Below are 18,694 nucleotides of genomic sequence, written 5' to 3' on the forward strand. Positions count from 1 at the left end.
TGAAGTGAGATAGAAGAGAAAGAATACATGAATATAAGTGTTGGGTTACAAGTGTGAGGTGAAGTCCCACATCGGGTAGAAGTGGAAAGGTTGAACACCATATAAGTGAGGAGAAGACCCATAAACCTGAGCCCTAAGGTTTTGGGTTAGAGTGTGGTGTCAGGTCTCCTTATGTGGTGGCTCGTGGTCCATAGGTGTACCCCTCGAATCTCCCCAACAATTGGTATCAGAGCCGATGGTTCAAGTTAGATGATGCAAATACCGCTCGATAAAGACTTCCGCTCGAGGAGGAGACTACCATGTGAGTACCCCTCGAATCTCCCCAACATATAAGAACTTTTTACTTAAATGTATCATGATTCACTAGCTAAAGTAGTGTATAAAGGTGATGTTAAAGAAACAAATTCACTTTAGAATTCTTTTTATCAAAGATTTAGGGAATAACTTGGACATCTACATGACATTGGTCTCAAAAACAATTCTGCACTTCTAAATGATTAATGGCTTTATGATTCAATTACAATACTTAATACATCCATCATTTTGTCTGTATGGATGCTCGGAACAACATACCACATGCAATAAATTTCAAACAAACCACTTTCAATTGCCACAACAAAGCTGAATCATTGCTTTTTCATGGTAAATGCCTAAACGAATTCTTTCATATTCAACACACAATCTCAATAACTAAGCACCCCCCCCCCCCCCCCCCTATACATCACAAATACAAATTTGATTCATGGACACCCCTTTTACAATGATTCAAGGAAACCAGTTTTTGTGAGAACAGCATTCCTCACTTTGCTAAGATCCCTACCCTTGAGGGTCCTTCCAACACCTTCAAAAACTGAAAATGAGGATATCTGACTCCTTGCAAGTCTTCTTGCAATAAACTCATGTGGGGGGAGCTTGGTATCATATTCATCCTCTTCCTCTTCCTCATCATCACTATACCCTCCACCATAATTGACAACACCATCACCATCAACATCACCCTCATCATTAACAGAATGATAGATATCATCATAGTCACCAAACCTTGAAACACTCTTGGGGGTGGTCTTGTTTGACTTGTTCCTATAAATCTGTGACCAATCAGGAATGTTGAGAGGTGCTGATTGCTGGAGAACCTTTGTTTCATGAGAGGAACTAGTACTACTATTGCCACTACTAGTCCTTGGGATCATCCTTGCTGCACTTGGGAGAGTCCTAGGGACAGCAAGAGGAGAAGAAGATCCTTTTCCCCTTGGCTTGTGAATTCCAGAAATGTAATCGGGTTTTTCCTTGAAAACAGCCCAAACTTCTTCTTCTTCAAAGTCTCCATCTCTCAAGCAATTCCATATTCCACTCCTCTGCCTGTTTAGACTATACTTGTCCTCCATCAATCACTTCCTACATAGTCCAAATCAGAAGAAACTTTTCACTAGAAATTTATTTAATCAGAATTTGACTTCCTCCAAACTCAGATTGCTTAACATAACTGAAAGATCAAAATAAAAAAAAATAAAAAGAAGAGGAAAGAGGAATAGGAAATTGAGGAGAGAGAGATTCAAAGATGCATACACAGAGAAATCTCAAAAGCATGTTATTATTAAGGATATGTTTGATATTCCACTAAGGTAAACATCAATATACCTTTCTTAGAATCAGAAGCTCACAGTTCCTTTTTTTTTTTTTCTTCTTCCCTGAAATATGCAAAATATATATAGAAGTTGAAATTAGAGATGAGTCTCTTTTGATTCTGATATCAAAATTTGAGGTTGACAAAAATACTAATTGTCAAGTCCTAAAATTCTTTACCTTTATGTGTTTGAAGAAGTCTATCTTATGACAGATTTTATGAAGCGGAAGGGAACCCCACAAGAGCTTCACAACAACAGCAAGGCCCCAAGGGGCAAGAATAAGACAGACCTGAATTCTGCTTCTGCCCCTAGAGATCCTCTAAATGATGGATCTCTCCATGTATTTAACTCTTCAGACCTGAGAGGACTAACTTTTTGACAAGGAAAGGTAAAGAGGAGCAGTAAAACCCTTTTTACTCACTTTATCTGAAATTGTATCTATTGGAATCTTTAATGCAAAATAGAGGAAAGGAACAAAAGATGTTGAATTTCATGTGACATAGTGGATGCTTGATTTTTTTTATCATTTCAAATAATAATAAAAATGAAAGGTGTGTAACTTTATCTTTTCCTTGTGGCATTCTCAGGACTCAGGTTTCCTTTTCTTTTCCATTTATAGCTTTCACAAGGTCACTTGTCATGACCACATCCATGTCACACTTTCTGCCCTTCAATTATATCATTTGGTACACAGATGATGTGGTATGATTAATAATAACCTTTGTACTTTAAACATGTAAAGAGGTGTTTCATCTTAAATTTAAATATGTGCATATGAAAATATATTTATTAAAAAAGATTAATTTTTTAAATAAATCTCAGTATATGAAAAGATTAGTCATTGATTTTCACATGAAAAATATTACCTCTATTTTTATAAAAAAAATATTTAATTCATCAATACTAATAAAAATAATTAAATTGAAACAAATACCTTAGATTCACCCAAAAGAATGTACCATTTGGTAATTTTTTTATGAAACACAGAATATTGGCTTTTAATGGAGCAGCAGGGGTAAAAACTGTGAGATAATTATATTGGTTGTGGTAAATTTCTAGAGCCTAGCCTAGTGTTACAAATATGCTGTAACTATGGTAAATAAGGGACACAGAAATGGTGGTATAGGTACATCCATTGCCTTGAGAATGGACGGCTAAGAGATAAAGAATGGTTATTGTCAGGGAAGCAGACAAAGTGCCAAAGTTTTCAACGGAAGAATACAAATGCTATGCAATATTTGTAATAAAATAAAAATAAATAGGCACACAATCATCTTTTGTTTTTTCTGCTCTTCAATTTGTTTATGTGGTAAGAGCATATCAAGTGGAGTAAGATACCACTATCTATGATAATAATAATAATAATATCTTTATTAAAAAAAATTAATAATATTTATTACAAAAGCATATACCGTGGACGTACAGAAATAGAGAGAAAATTGACACACGGAAAATTCTCTGACGTGGCAAAAAAAGGATCTGACATTATTAAAAACAAAACACCAAGTCACCACCAACTTGTGTGGTTTCGATTGGAAGTGGCCTAGATCTCTTAAGACATGTGGTCTTCGATTCAACCTTGAGATTCATGCATAAGGAAAAAAATACGGGAAAAATTATCATAAGGGAGTAATTTTTTTAATTATTAAATGGGAGTATAATTTAAATTAATAATCAGTGATAAATCGTAACTTCGTAAGTTACCTTAGGACTTCTAAGTATAAAATAATAAATTGTTAGGACTTTGGTTTTTTTCCATTAAAGTCGTAAAAATTTTAAGATTTTAATTTTTTTCAATACGACTTTGGAGTCGTAAGTATTTTTAATTTTTTTTAGAAGTCATAAATTACTTATTACTTCATAGTCGTAATTAGTTTTTTATTTTAATTATTAACAAATTTATGTTTATTTTTTAGTTTTATTTAATATTTTTATATTTTTCATATTGTTTTTTATTTAATATTTTTTATATTTTTATTTAATATTTAATTTAAATAAAAATATTAAAATGTACTACCACTAGTCTATATATAAGATGAATGGATCAATTCTAAATAGATCTAAGAAATACTCGTCATGTAAAATTGAAAAACATTAATAATGGTTCATACAAATATGTTGATGATTAATATTATTTTTACTTTTTAATTTTATTTTTGTATTTAATTTGTATTGTTCATTTTATATTAATGTATTATGTTAATTTTATTTTAATGATTACTTTTATTATTAAATTATTATTTATTTTTAATATTAAAATAATTTATAAAATAAAATAAATCAATACTATTTAATGATAAATATAAAAATTAAGTAAAAAATAAAAATAAATTGATATTATTTGATAAATTATAAGTTAATATTATTTGTTAATATTAGTAACAATTTTTTTAATATTTTTGTTAAATAAATATGTGTAGTACATTTTAATATATTTATTTCAATTTAAGACTTTTGTATTATTTCTCTCATTCATAAAATAAATAATAATCCTTAATATTAGTAAAAAAAACTATAGAAAATATATTAAATAAAATAATATACAAAAATATAAAAATATTAAATAATTTTTTTTACATAAATGAAGAAAATATTAAATAAAATAATATAAAAATAGAAAATATTAAATAAAAAAGCAAGCATAAATATGTTAACAATTAACATAAAAAAATTATTTACGACGAAGTAATAAATAGTTTACGACTTCAAAAAAAATACTTATGACTTCAAAATTATATTAAAAAAATAAAATCATAAATTTTTTACGACTCAATAAAAAAAATCAAAATCATAATTTACCATCTTATACTGATAAGTCATAAGTCCTAGGTATCCTTGGACCTATTCTTTTTTGGTATTAATTTAAATTGTATGTTCATTTAATAATTTTGAAAAAAAAAATACTCCTTATGGTCGTTTCACAAAGAAAAAATAAATAAAGGGATCCTAAGTTTAGTGTCTTGTGTCCTAAAATACGGGTTTTCGTGAAATGGGTTTGTCTTTATCTTTATTTAGCTTAAATTTTTTATATGATGATTCGTGTGAAATAATGAGTATAGTCGACTTAATTAAGATCGATCAATGTGATTTGTTAACATAATATATCAACCTTTAACAGATCTAGCTTAGATGGTTTGGGGGTATAGTTGACTCCTCAACATTTTTTTTTAATATAATATGTTTGTATAGTAATTATAAATTACTCCTATAATTTGAGTATAGTTAAAAAAAAATAATGTATAAGTATTATCTCCGCAACTTAAAACTTTTAAATTTGTCATTGAATCTTAACACTGTAATAATTTAGATCATTCCATAGAATTACATAAGTATACATAGAAATACAATTAAGATATATTGTACAATTTTATTTTAAGAAATAGTAAAAATATAAATATAATATCATATTCCATAAAATATTTTCCACTAAATCAAGAACTTAGATTATTAATATCTAATTATTTAAAAATTATATTTTTAAAAGAATATAAAATATTATACGATCGACAGATCTGTGGGCCAAATTAAAGAGACGGAATATATTATGAGATTTTTTCATCCTAATAATAAAAAAATATTCAAATAATACAATCCAAAAATATTTATTCCTTTAATTTGAATAGTATTATTTTTTATCTTAGTTTAGAAATCGGTCTATTCATAGGTTTTGTTAAAAAAACTCAGTTCAAAGATGAGAACTGAGTTTTTTTTTGTTTTTTTGTTATTTCTTTAAGTTTCTTTTGGTTTTTTAAATTGATTTTCTATTTCTTTTTCTTACAGTTTTTCTAATAAAATTAACTGTTGTTTTTTGTTTTAATTTTTTATTTTACTAATTTATATATATTAATTTATAAAAAATATATAATTTATCTAGAATAGCATTTAAGAAAAAAAAACATATATCAAAATACTCAATATAAATATAATTTAGTAAAATATTTATAAAAAATATAATTTATCTAGAATAACATTTAAGAAAAATGCATATATTAAAATAGTCAATATAAATATAATTTAGTTAAATATTTATGAAAAATACATATATATTTAAGTGATCTATTTTTTTTTTCTAAACAAACTAAATAAATAAAACATGTTCAATTTTAATATAGAATGAATATAATAATGAAATTAACATTTTTAATTTATAAATCTTGTACTTTTTATTCTTAAAGAAACTTATTGAATGATGTTGCTTTAATTTTGCTTCTATTTCCATTGATCTTTTGTGCCTAAATATATTTATATTGATCTTTTATGCCTAAATATATTTATGATATTAAAATTAAGTGAACCTAAAAATAATAAAAATATCAAGATAAAACAAACAAAAAGAAAACTAATTAAATTTCATATATAATGAATAATTTCACTTTTTATGCATGGATAATTACAATGTAGTAAAATAAAAAAAATGATTTAGTGAAACTAATTAGAGTTATTTAGTGAAAATAAAAAAGTGATTTAAATTATCCAAGTAATAAAATAACAATGTAGCATTAAGAAAAATATGTAAAAATTATACAAAATTCTATTTAACAACTTATGAGAGTTTCTTTTTCTATACTAGCATATAGATAATTAAAAATAAAAAAATTAAAAATAAAATAAAATAAAATAAATAAAATTTAAAATTTTAAAAAAACTCATTTCTCATTGTGAACTAAGTTTAAAAAAAATCTAATTTAACAATTGATTATCCAGGAACCAATTCATAAACTAAAAGAAAAAAAAACCATAATTTAGAAATCAATTCCAAAAAAAATAGTATTATTCATGTTAAGAAATTAATTTTCTAAGAATTAATTTCTTAAAGTGAATAATATTTTATATCATTGGAGTAAATATTTTTTGGGTTGTATTATTTAGATAAATATTGATTTTTTTATATTATTTGGGTGACAAAATCTCCCGATCATGAATACCCTTAATGAAATATATTAGTGTCGCAGATAGAAAGATATATTTTTGGAAACAAAAAGGAAATTAATTTCTATGATAGTTAAAACCTAATGACGTCCTTCCAAGAAGTTCCTGATGTACAACAACGTGACCCACATGCATAAATTATCAACCCATTATTCAACGTATTTAGATACACAGGGCCAAAGCTGGAGAAAAAAACAAGAGATTTTGTGGTTGTAGACTTGTACCAACCTAAACAACAGTCTTAGATTACTTGCAAGATTCAAGTGAGAATAATTATAACCAAAGAATCTGAATAATAAAAAAAATATTCCAAATTAAAGGTGGAACAGAATCATGTTGCTGAACTGAACTCTCAAGCTGCATCGTGCAATATATTGGAGTGGTGGCTGTAAAAGTGAACAACGTGGGACCAAACAAGTAGTGTTATGGCACTTAATTATTTGACGTTAAAGCAGTACTGTAAGCATACTTATATAAAATAATCATGTTAAGGTTTATTTCGTTTGTTATTGGTGCAAACAAATTAAGGTGGAAAACTTTTTTCTTTTGTGACCTTAATTGAACTTTATAACAAAGATTAGAAAATTTGACACATATGGGGTTATATTATTCTCACCTTTTTTGCAAGTTGGTTTAAACTTAATGTGAATTATAGGGCATTGTGACTGCAATCTGGCTAGCCATCATTAAAAGATGTGCATTATAGAATGGGATACAGACATCACAGCCTGATTTCTGGAGCCTCCCCTCTGAATTATGGCCAACTATATATACTTGAAGTGTACAATTTTTCTTTATACGACAAGAAATGGCCTATACGGAATGAGATATATATACAGACATTTCAACCATGTGTATGTTTATCTTTTTATTCTTCCCCAAGAGTTATTACTTATTAATATTGAATTTAATTAAAATATACACATACATGGTACATCATAGAATGCTCATATAATTAAAAGTTATTCTAAGCATAACTTTGACTTTTAAACTAATTATCATCATAAAATTTGATGAATAACAATATAAAATTTTTACTTTCTCATCATATTTTAATTAAATTCTTGCAATGATTACTTAATTTAAAAATAATATTTCGGGTGGTTTTAATTTTTTTACATTATCAATACAATGTCAAACAATAAAAAATATTATTTATATGACTTTAAAAACATTATTTATATGACTTTAAAGACGATTATCATAAAAATTAACATAGTAACATATGAATAATAGTTTATAATTAAATGTAATATAAAATAATTTTATACTATCAAATAGATTAATTATTTTTTCAAAATCTTTATACTAACCATGTAATAAAATTAAACTCTACTAATAATACCCTATGAATTGAAAACAAAATACCGTTTTCCTGGAATGTTCATTAAATATCGGGTTCATGCATATGACAAGATAGCTGCCAAGTATAATTAGTTACTGATGGAAGCCATTTCCACATTGAGCCAAAACTTCACATTTTGATGATGAGAATATATCACCAGACCACATGAATCGAGAAAGATTGATTTGTTTCACGCTGGACCATTATCAACTGAGTCAATTTTGGCGGAGGCTGATATATGTTGTATTATAATCCATGTGCAGTGAACCAATTTTATTTTTCACCCTTTTTTTTCAACCATTAGCGGTTTATGTATTATCTGTACAAGAGTGGGTGAGAAATCATGAAGAAAAGTCAACATTATTCTAATTCTAATACAACTAAAGAATATTTATCTGTTGTGAAACCTGGATTGTGCTTCTCACTTGTCCTCATTGAAGATCCAAGAAGGTTACAAGGTTATATATAGTTCAGAAGTCGTGTAAAATTATACTCCTTGTGGTCCTGGGACTTATCCAAGAAGGGAAAATCCATTACTAGCTATATAGATACTGAAGAATATAAGATGTTCAGTACGTTTTTTATTTTTTGACGGCTAATAAGATGTTCAGTTAACTTGTAACTTTTTTGATAAATTCTTTTTACTTATTTCATTAAGTTTTACCGAAAAGTTGATCAAAATAATTTTTTTAATTAATTCATACTCCAATTTATGAATAAACATTCATTTGGTAAAACCTTATTGAATAAGAACTTGAGTTCACTCAAATGCACCCAAAGTGCACGTCTCGATGCTGGAACTTTCTTTCAAATTTGAATTTCATGACAATAACTAAATAAGATATTTTAATTGTCAATATTACATGCATGTGCATAATAAATCATGGATATATTAAAAAAATTAGCCATTGATTTCTCAACAATAATTAAGGTTTGTTACTCTACTTTCTAAAGTGAGTTACTCACATTAGAAAAATAAAAACCAAATCTTTCAACTTTTAAAGAATGCTAACAACATATTTTCTAATATACTCATTTTAACACTCTTTTATTAGTAAAATACTATTAAAAACTTACTCAATAATTAAGTGAACTTTATAATTTAAAAAAATCAATCAATAATAATCAATGACCGATGACAAATACAACAAAAGGCTACAATTTCGTCATATAATCACGCCATTGTGGCCTATGACATTGTCATGATAAATTCCCTTTTCAAATTGCTTATGGCGTTTGGAAAAAAATCCACCATGTCATTCCACCGTAGTGTCGCCATTTAACAACACTGACAATAAAATGTATTTTCTTTTTGAAGGGGAAAATAAAATGTATTAAGAAAGTGTATTACTAGTATTTTTCTTATTTTTTTCAACCTTGCAAGTGCAATTAGTTCCTCAGCACGTGGCCTTTAACCCCTCTAAACCTAAGTTGTACCTCCAAGGTCAAATTATAGTTGAAGAGCTATCTCTACCCAAACTGCCAAGTTGCCAACCAAAACCAAGGAATGTGGGTCATGTATAGGTTGATATAGACATTACCAAAGCACGGGCGAAGATCTTGTCATCTCAAGGAACCCTATATTTTCTATTCATCAATAATAATAGTCCCAAATGTAACATTTCATTCTTCCTAAAATAAATTAAAAATAATTTTATTTTAAAATAAATAAAGTTTTAAAAAATAATGAATTTTTTAAGTAAATAAATAAGGAGAAATAATTTTATCAATTAAAATAATATTTTTAAGGTAAATAAAATAAATATATGTTTTTAGAAAATAAGATAAAAAAATATTTTATTTATTCATTTGATAAAGAGTAAAATAGAGTTCATTTTTATAAAATAATAAAATAAAAAAATAAAGTAAATAATGGACTGAGATTATCCTAATTATAAATAGAGACATATTATGTCAATTTTTACATTCTACACTACGTTTCTATGCTTTTTTTTTTAATTCGTTTTTTCTTTCTTTCTCTCCTGAAATCCTCTCTTTTTTCGCATACATCCAAATCTGTCTCAGTAAAACTACAACCCGAACTCGTTAACCGTTGGATCATCGTTAAATTTGGACACAACCTTCACAACTCAATTTCGCACATTCACACCGTTGGAATTTGCAAAAAAAATATATGTAGAGAAAGAAATATCACTACTACAAAAAGCACAATCTACATCGGTTATTTTAAACATATTACGTCGGTTACGCGACATCGTTGTAGCTTATGTCGTAAAAAACTAATGCATCTACAACAACGGTTAAGCACGACCGTCTTAGAATGTACTATGCATTCTAAGACGGTTATCTATACAGCCGTCTTAGAATGTAATGTAATACATTCTAAGACGATCCCCGTAAGAGAACCATCTTTACATTCTAAGACGATTGTACGAATAACCACCTTAGAATATAGTTATTTTTTTTTAATTTTGTTTTTTTTTTAAATCTCATTTGTTTTTATTGAGACCAATTTTGTTTGGTTTAGCTTATCCCAAAGAACTTTTAAGAGTAAAAAAATGAAATAAATTCTATTAGTTAAAATTAATGTAGAAACTAATTTGTAAAAACTCTCATCTTTTAAATTAGTTCTATAAGAGAGTTTCTGCAAATTAACTTTTACACAAATTAATTTTAGCTTATAAAAAATTGTTATTTTTATTTATTTCCTTCTAAAAATTCTTTTGAAAAAAATATCCAAACAAATCCTAAATTTATCAAACTAAACAAGTGACAGAAAAACAATGGTGTGAGGAAAGTAGATAAATGACAAGAAGAACACCAAAATAGAATAATGTGTATATACCATCAAAGGAAATCAATATCTTCTCCTCATAGAATAATTATGTAAGGAATGAGAAATAAGTGGGTGTTAATTGGAAAATCAAAATCCTAATATTATAACAATATATCCTTAATACTAGCTCCAACACAAACTAGCCAATATCTTTAACCAATGCCTATTCCTATATTTATTAATTAAGGAATTAATAAAAAGCAATCAGGAAGCCAAGATTACCACATAAGAGATTATTCGCACGCCAAAACCTTTCAACCATCTTCCCATAAATAGAAGCCATGTGTCCTAGAAAAGGAGTAAACAAAGTCGATTCAAAACAAGAAAACAAAAGGAAACAATGTAATTAACATCTCATTAATTAATTAGAAAGTAATTAAGAAACTTGTGTGAAAGTAATTAAGAAACATGTAATTAATTCATGGTAACAAATTAACTACACATGTTAATACTTACTTTCGCTATAGAAATGGCTAGCCATCCGAATATATTTGGAACTGCTGTGAGTATTAGTGACTGCACACAACATCCCAAAATAATAAATTTAAAAATTAAAATTCCAATTTTTATATTAATGAAATTTTCCTAGTTTAAAGGTGACTATATTTCCTTTTGCTTAACCTTTTTGTGAATCTATATTTTGATCTAGATACGTACTAAAAATCATTTAAAAAGTTAAACACTATATATATAAAAAGTTAAAAATTCTAAGTCACAGTTTAAAAAAAATTATTTATTAATTATAACATATCATATTAATTAATAGATCTTGCCTTATCATATATCACCCCATAAGAAATTTTCCTAGTTTAAAGGTGACTATATTTCCTTTTGCTTAACCTTTTTGTGAATCTATATTTTGATATACGTACTAAAAATCATTTAAAAAGTTAAACACTATATATATAAAAAGTTAAAAATTCTAAGTCACAGTTTTAAAAAAATTATTTATTAATTATAACATATCATATTAATTAATAGATCTTGCCTTATCATATATCACCCCATAAGTTCCACTACAGCGAAACAAAGCAACAACTGAATATTGAACACTTGAGTGTGTCTAGAGTCATAACTAACACCAACCAAGATTTGAATTAATATTAATAATTAAAAATGTATTGAACATATCATTTCGTATGAAGCCCTGCAAATCAAAATAATGCAGAATTCAGAAATCTGAAGTTTCAACATGATAATTAATGTTGAGTGTGTCTAGAGCCATAACTAACACCAACCAAGATTTGAATTAATATTAATAATTAAAAATGTATTGAACATATCATTTCGTATGAAGCCCTGCAAATCAAAATAATGCAGAATTCAGAAATCTGAAGTTTCAACATGATAATTAATGTTGAGTGTGTCTAGAGCCATAACTAACACCAACCAAGATTTGAATTAATATTAATAATTAAAAATGTATTGAACATATCATTTCGTATGAAGCCCTGCAAATCAAAATAATGCAGAATTCAGAAATCTGAAGTTTCAACATGATAATTAATGCAATCCTCATGATAAAAATGCAGAATTATAAAACCATGGTAATTCATCTGAGAATGGACCCAATGATAGCTAAGCAATACAATCAACTCCTCGTGATAGAAGCATTACAAATTAGAGAGCACATTACTCGAACATAGCTAAATATTATAAACTTTTCAATCTAAGCTTTGATAGGAACCCAAGAAACAATTCTGGAAATCGAGTGTTATTCCACTATGAGGAGCTCATAGCTCTTACAAGGAAAAAAGCTGACACCAGTCCTGAGCCTAGCTCTCTATACACACTCAACAATTTTCTGCCTACTCTCCACACTAGTCTCAATATTAGAGCTTACAAATCTATCAGATCTTCAGTGCTCAAGGAAAAAATACAAAACTGATAGAAATTGTATCAGAATTACAGAAAGAAAAATGATTACCATGCAGAACTTCGAGGATCTGCATCTCCCAATGCCCAAAGGCCACATTCCTCTAACAAATGATGAGATGATTTCTCTCTTCCCTTCCCTTTTATTTATAGGCAACATGCTTTATTTCTCTAAATCATCCCAACCCCCAACTAACTAACTACTCCCTCTTTAATCATTCTACTAACTAACTAAGGGAGTTACTTATAAAATATTTGTACAAACATGATAATCACCCAAACAATTGCAACCAGTGAACCAATTCACAATTATAATCTTCTGTCAAACTTTATTTTCTTAAAAAAGAAACAGCAAAAACAAATATAATTAGTGGGACCTACAACCAATCACAATGGATCCTTATTTGATAAAAAAAAGCCTCATTTTTGTTTATAGCGGCAGTAAGGGGAGGTCAAAATACTACCAAATTCAAAATGTCAACAAAAACAAATAATCATAAAAACCTTTTTTTGGCTATGATCAAAACCTTTTAATGCCAAATTTCTAGGTCTATTTCTGTTAACTCCATTATGGGTTATGGACTGGGCAATCAGCTGAGCTTGAATGTCATTTCATCAAAAGCACTTAATGAAAGAAAGAGAGCAAGATAACACAAGCAAAAAAATCTGAGACATCATTTAGCTACTCTGCCTACTCAAATTTTAAGATTTTCATTTTCTATTCTTTTATACTGTTATCATCTTTGTGAGCAAAAATATGCTAGTTGTAATGAATTGGTAATCAAAATTACATTGTACCTCCTTTACAAGCTCCACTGATTCAACACTATTTGCACTCTGACATCTTTCAGCCCAAGAGGGATAAGAATGTTGTAACCAGTCAGCATTTATATGGTGCTGGAGTATGCTTTGTAAGGCAAAAAAGTGTAAAACTACTTCAGTCACATGGAGAAAGTTATATTAAAAAATTCATGTAAACAACCATTGTTGTATTTATCTAAAGAAAATTATTAATATTAGGACTTAAAAAACTTTATAGCAATAGCATAGCTCCAGTGACATAAATTGTAGAGTCTATGCTGAGCATACTGTAGGTATTAGCATTCAGCTTCACATGTATATTGGTAATTCAGCCATCAATGAAATCTAATATTGATTTACTTGATCAAATTATCAAGAAGATATTCTAAGCCAAGTACATGATACGAAATCTTAAAAGGGAAAAAAGCTCTCTCTCTCTCTCTCACTCTCTCTCTCTATATATATAGTAAGAAAAGGCAAGCTAAACAATAATGTCGCTCTTCCGGCCAATAATATTCCATTTGAGACCTTAATATTGATGTTGTTAATTCACACCAAAAAATAGTGCAGGAGAAACATAAAATCAGCCAATACTTGCACTCAATTCCTACATACAAGAGTGCTGATAAAACACAATATCCAAATGATAAGCCATGCTCATACTTCACCAACTTAACTATATCTCAATCACTTTCTCCTACCACCGCCTTATCATAACAAAACAACTCCAAAAAAATAAAGCATCACAAATTTAAACAAACTAGAAAATGAATTTTGAATCCCAGACATGTAGAAACAAAAAAAGGGGAAAAGGAAAAGCGGTTTGAAGAAAATGAACCTTGGAAGGGATGCATCCGACGTTGAGGTAGGTACCGCCGAGAGTGCCACGCTTTTCGATGCAAGTGGTTTTCAAACCCAACTGCGCCGCTTTAATGGCCGCCACGTAGCTGTTGGGACCGCCGCCAATGACCACGACATCATTTTCGTCAGATCCGGACGCGAACTCCCTCCACCTTGTCAGACAAAGCGACGACCTCAACGACAAAATGACGGCGTAACCCTTCCGTCGAGCCAAGTTTGTCATCGCCATGATCTTTCTTTTTTCGATTCATTCTTCCGTTGAGGATGTACTTGAGGAGGCACTGGCTAATGTCATTTGCCATCGCCGTCGTCAGGTGGAAGTGGTGGTGCCTGCGATTGCTCCATTTCGGAAACCCTAGAGGAGCTGAAGAGTCGAAGAGGGAGAATCAAAGAGCGACAATTAGAGAGTGAGATTAAATATTAATAACAACAAAAAGTATTCTAAGACAGGTTTTGTATAAAGGCGTCTTAAAATGGCAAAAACTAAGATAGTTTTGTAAAAACCGTCTTAGAATGGTTGTATTTATTTACATCATTGTCACCGTGTCACATTCTAAGATGGTTCCACATAACCATCTTAGAATGTGTGTCGTAAAATATGCTTTTTTTAGTAGTGTATCCCTCGCACAAAGACAGTAAAGTTGAGGCTCCAATCTCTTATCCTTTTCTTTAATGTTTGGAAAACCTAACAGAACAACCTGAAGAAAAGCTTGTGAAATCTTAGGGAACCACTAGATACACTGTTATCATTGTCGAACTACACACGTGAGCTCGCTTAGAGGTAAGGAATGAGTTATTCACAGTTGAGGAATAGTGAGAACATGTATAGGGATCCTTAGAGGAACAATTGAGATAGGTTTTGGGGTGGTTCTATAATTTTGATTCTATCTTTACAACTAAAACTGTGAATTATATATGTTTGACGGACCAATTGATGTCCCAATATGAAATTGTTGTGAAATTGATATGTTCTTGTATTGAATGTGAACCCTAAAAATTGAGGCATTTTCTAATTAGTGTGGATTGATGAGATTAAGGAAGGAGAGATTTACTGTAAGAGGGAATGAGATATTGATTTTGTATTTTCCCATTTTTCTTGCTTTTTTGGGTTTTTTTAGTTTGAAATTATTATTATATTTGAAATTGACCGAAGATTCCTTTTAGATTATGTGGTGTATTCTTAGATAATATATATGAATTCATGTACATTTATTTTTACATTTATATATACATATATATGTGTGTTTTAAAAATATTTGAGATTTACTAATGTTAATAATATCATATTGTTTGTGTGTGTGTGTGGGGGGGGGGGGGGGGGGGGAGGGGTGGGTGTGTGTGTAACTTATGAATATTATGGTTAGATTTGATGTACATGTATATGTTGTAACTTATGAATATTGTTATGAATGGTATGAAGATGTATAAATAAACATGAGGTGCAATGACATATCATTTTGAGATTATGAAATTGTGATTGAGATTGAGTATAAGTGGCAAGTCGAACATGCATTAATCTATGGGATACATGTGAACATGTGATGATGGATTATGACGTTGTGAGATGTTAAATTATGGACATGGGATATGATTGTAAAAGTGTGTGGTTAATAATTGATGTGATAATACTTGTGTTTTGAGTTATGAATTATACAATAACCTGACTGGTGTTTACCTTGAGAAAAGTGTTTATGCGCGATGTGATAAAACGAAAGTGTAGGATTCCAAGTTAGGAACCTTAAGTGTTAAATTGTAACGTAATGTGTTAAACGTGTTTGAAAATAAGTGTGAGATCGTGGGTATTGTGTAATTCATGAGTAGTGTTTATGTGTAAAATTTATTTTAGGGGTTGGACCTGAATTAGGAAGGTAAGACTCTAACAAATTCTTCGAAGTCTAGGTCTTAGGGGTAAGTACACTCGGTTTGAGTGCTCCTTTAAGCCTATGTTGGTCCCATATGGTTGGAGCATTCTCACAAAACAGAGCGACCTTGATTGGTAACCTTATAATTTTACTTAGTGGGAGTGAACTAACATACTCATTGTGTGGTGTGTCTTGTTATGTACTCCTAAGCGCCCTAGTATTGTTTTTCACTGACATGGTACCACATTGCATATAGGTTTAAGTCTTAGTATAATTGTTGCATAACTTTTGTGAATTGTTTATTATGAAATTGGTGAGTGTTGTTACGTCTTGAGTTGAGTGTGTGATTCATGTGAAATATAATTGGTGATTGAAAATTGAATTTTAAATGATAAAGTGGTGAAGTGACGTGAATTATATTAAGTTGAGTTATGTTATAAATATTCCTATAATGTATTTTGCTTATGTCCTTCTTTATTTGTATTTTATTTAGAAATGTAATAACTCACTCCTTATGTGTTGTTTATGTTTGGATCATGTGATGATCTCAAATCTTGTGCTCGTGGAAGCAAATGACTAGGTGGATGGCTTTAAAAACCTTGTATTAGAGGACGGTAGGACACAATGCTCTAATAGAATGTGACATTAGGACATGAGTTTCTGTTTTAATTGCATGATGCTCCAAACATGTTATTTTACTTAATTTTATTCCGTTGTATAACTTGAGTTCTTTTGTAAACTTGGACGACCTTATTTTGAGTCGGAGATGTTTTTAATAAGTTTTATTTGGTAACTGTGAAGGGAATGTGACCCTTTTACCCACGTGAATTTATTTAAGTGATTTTAATAAAATTGATTTAATTAAATTTTAGATATTTATATGTTTTCTTAATTATATGTAAGTCGGGGTAAAGAGTGTCACACCAAATACACTTTACTTCATTGGAAATTTTTCGCTTTTCCAATCAACTGCACTTTGATGCATGAACCAATTTCATTCACGTACTTTAATTCCTTCAACAATTCAAACATAAAAGTAACTTTATAGTGAGTTTTCTTTTGAATCAATGTCATATTTTATGTTGGTGTTAATGCATCGCAACAAACATAGACAGTTAAGGGGTCTAAGTTTTGCTATGATCTACAAGTTTTCTTGAAAACACATATGACATATCAGAAGCAAAGGTTTTGCTTGGATCCTGTAAGTTTTCTTTAAACCAAAGTTTTAACTCTGCCAACAAACCTATAATTCAATTACTAAAAAACAATAATCATGCATCTATGATGCATTAGCATTGATAAGATGTTAAAGAAAAGCAATGCACTTTCTTGAAAACAGGTCAAAACTCCTCATATGTATTTCTCAATCAACTTTTACGACTATAAGTAAAGTTGGGAAACTCATCAACCCTTATTGTGGAAACCCTCACTTTGATATCCAAAATTTAAAGCATCATTCACTTTAGTCCTAACTTTACAGAACTCTCATTTCAATCACTGATTTTGCAAATGTTGCAAATTGTCATTCCTCTAGTCCTTTTTCACTAGTTTTCAACTTTTCATTGGCATGAGGACTAAAGTGAATAATAATTCACAACATTTTACAAATTTTAAGACTAAAGTAAAAGTTTCATAAAGTTAATAACACTTGAGCTCAGGTTCTCCCCGTCCAACTATATTTTGTCCAACCAAGATCCAAGTTGTTAAATTTGTCATTCAATCATAGAGGAGAGAAAAGGTGATGCACGATCAAGATTTAAAATAGAGAGAAATCTTATAGGGCAAGCATGGTAGGATCCAAACTCAGTTGAAAATACCGACAAGTCACAATTAGTGTTTCTTATGTTCACATAGCATGATTTCTCTCATGCCTCTCCTGCAAGATTTCTCTCCAACCAAAATAGTTTCACATTGTTGTGCAATGACCAATTCAACAACTCAGATCACGATTGAGCGAAATCCATCCAAAGAGTATCCAAGCTAATTCTAAACACAATAACGGTAAGCAAAACCATAACAGGATCCTGCTCAAACTCCATAAGAGGAAAACACACCTCACCCTTTTTTTTCCAACTTCACAACATCCTTCTCCACAGCCAACTTCCATTCTTTACTACTCAACCTAAAAATCTCATCTTTCACATCACAAACCTCTCCCAAAGGCAACAAATTCTGAATCACAGGCTCAAACCTAACCAACGAAACAAACTTAGTGTACACAAGCTCAACCTGATCAACCTCCTCACTCACAAACAACCAAAAAAACATCATCAGCAATAACCTAAGCCTCATTTGCGGTGGGAAATCCACCGATTTCGATAAAGTTATCAACTTTACAAAAAGGTGTTTCTTTTTGTTGCTGTGAGTGAAAAACGATTTACCCTTTTTGTCAACGTTGATTACAACGCACCCCAAGTTGAGTTTTTTTAACTCTTTGAGTTTCATGACTTCGGTGATCTTTTGCATGGTTTGGACAATCTAGATTCATTCCTGTAGCGAATCAGAGAGAAGCTGGATTTTGACAAGGAAAACATTGAATTAGGGAATGGGGTTTAGGATTAGGTTGGGTTATTTTGTTTTTTTTTTCAAAGAGGTGATA

General features: G+C 29.5%; 1 protein-coding gene and 1 long non-coding RNA gene across 3 annotated transcripts; both read right to left on the reverse strand.

Moving 5' to 3' along the window:
* Nucleotides 1-463: 463 nt before the first annotated feature.
* LOC114397640 lies at nt 464-2,122 on the reverse strand. Of its 2 annotated transcripts, none has more exons than XM_028359782.1 (3): nt 1,804-2,122; nt 1,639-1,688; nt 464-1,483 (listed from the first exon to the last, which is right to left on the reverse strand). In XM_028359782.1, the coding sequence occupies exon 3, from the start codon at nt 1,383-1,385 to the stop codon at nt 756-758; it is 630 nt and encodes a 209-aa protein (XP_028215583.1). In that variant the 5' UTR covers nt 1,386-1,483; nt 1,639-1,688; nt 1,804-2,122; the 3' UTR covers nt 464-755. The 2 variants fall into 2 exon arrangements, with proteins under 2 accessions (XP_028215583.1, XP_028215582.1); XM_028359781.1 differs by having other exon boundaries at nt 464-1,395; nt 1,804-2,118.
* Nucleotides 2,123-10,852: 8,730 nt separating this feature from the next.
* LOC114395499 lies at nt 10,853-12,676 on the reverse strand. Its single transcript, XR_003663032.1, has 3 exons — nt 12,624-12,676; nt 11,153-11,212; nt 10,853-10,984 (listed from the first exon to the last, which is right to left on the reverse strand). It is a non-coding gene; the product is annotated as an uncharacterized LOC114395499 (long non-coding RNA).
* Nucleotides 12,677-18,694: the final 6,018 nt, after the last annotated feature.

This window comes from Glycine soja, chromosome 18 (assembly GCF_004193775.1).
Source record: "Glycine soja cultivar W05 chromosome 18, ASM419377v2, whole genome shotgun sequence".
Taxonomy (NCBI): Eukaryota; Viridiplantae; Streptophyta; class Magnoliopsida; order Fabales; family Fabaceae; genus Glycine; species Glycine soja.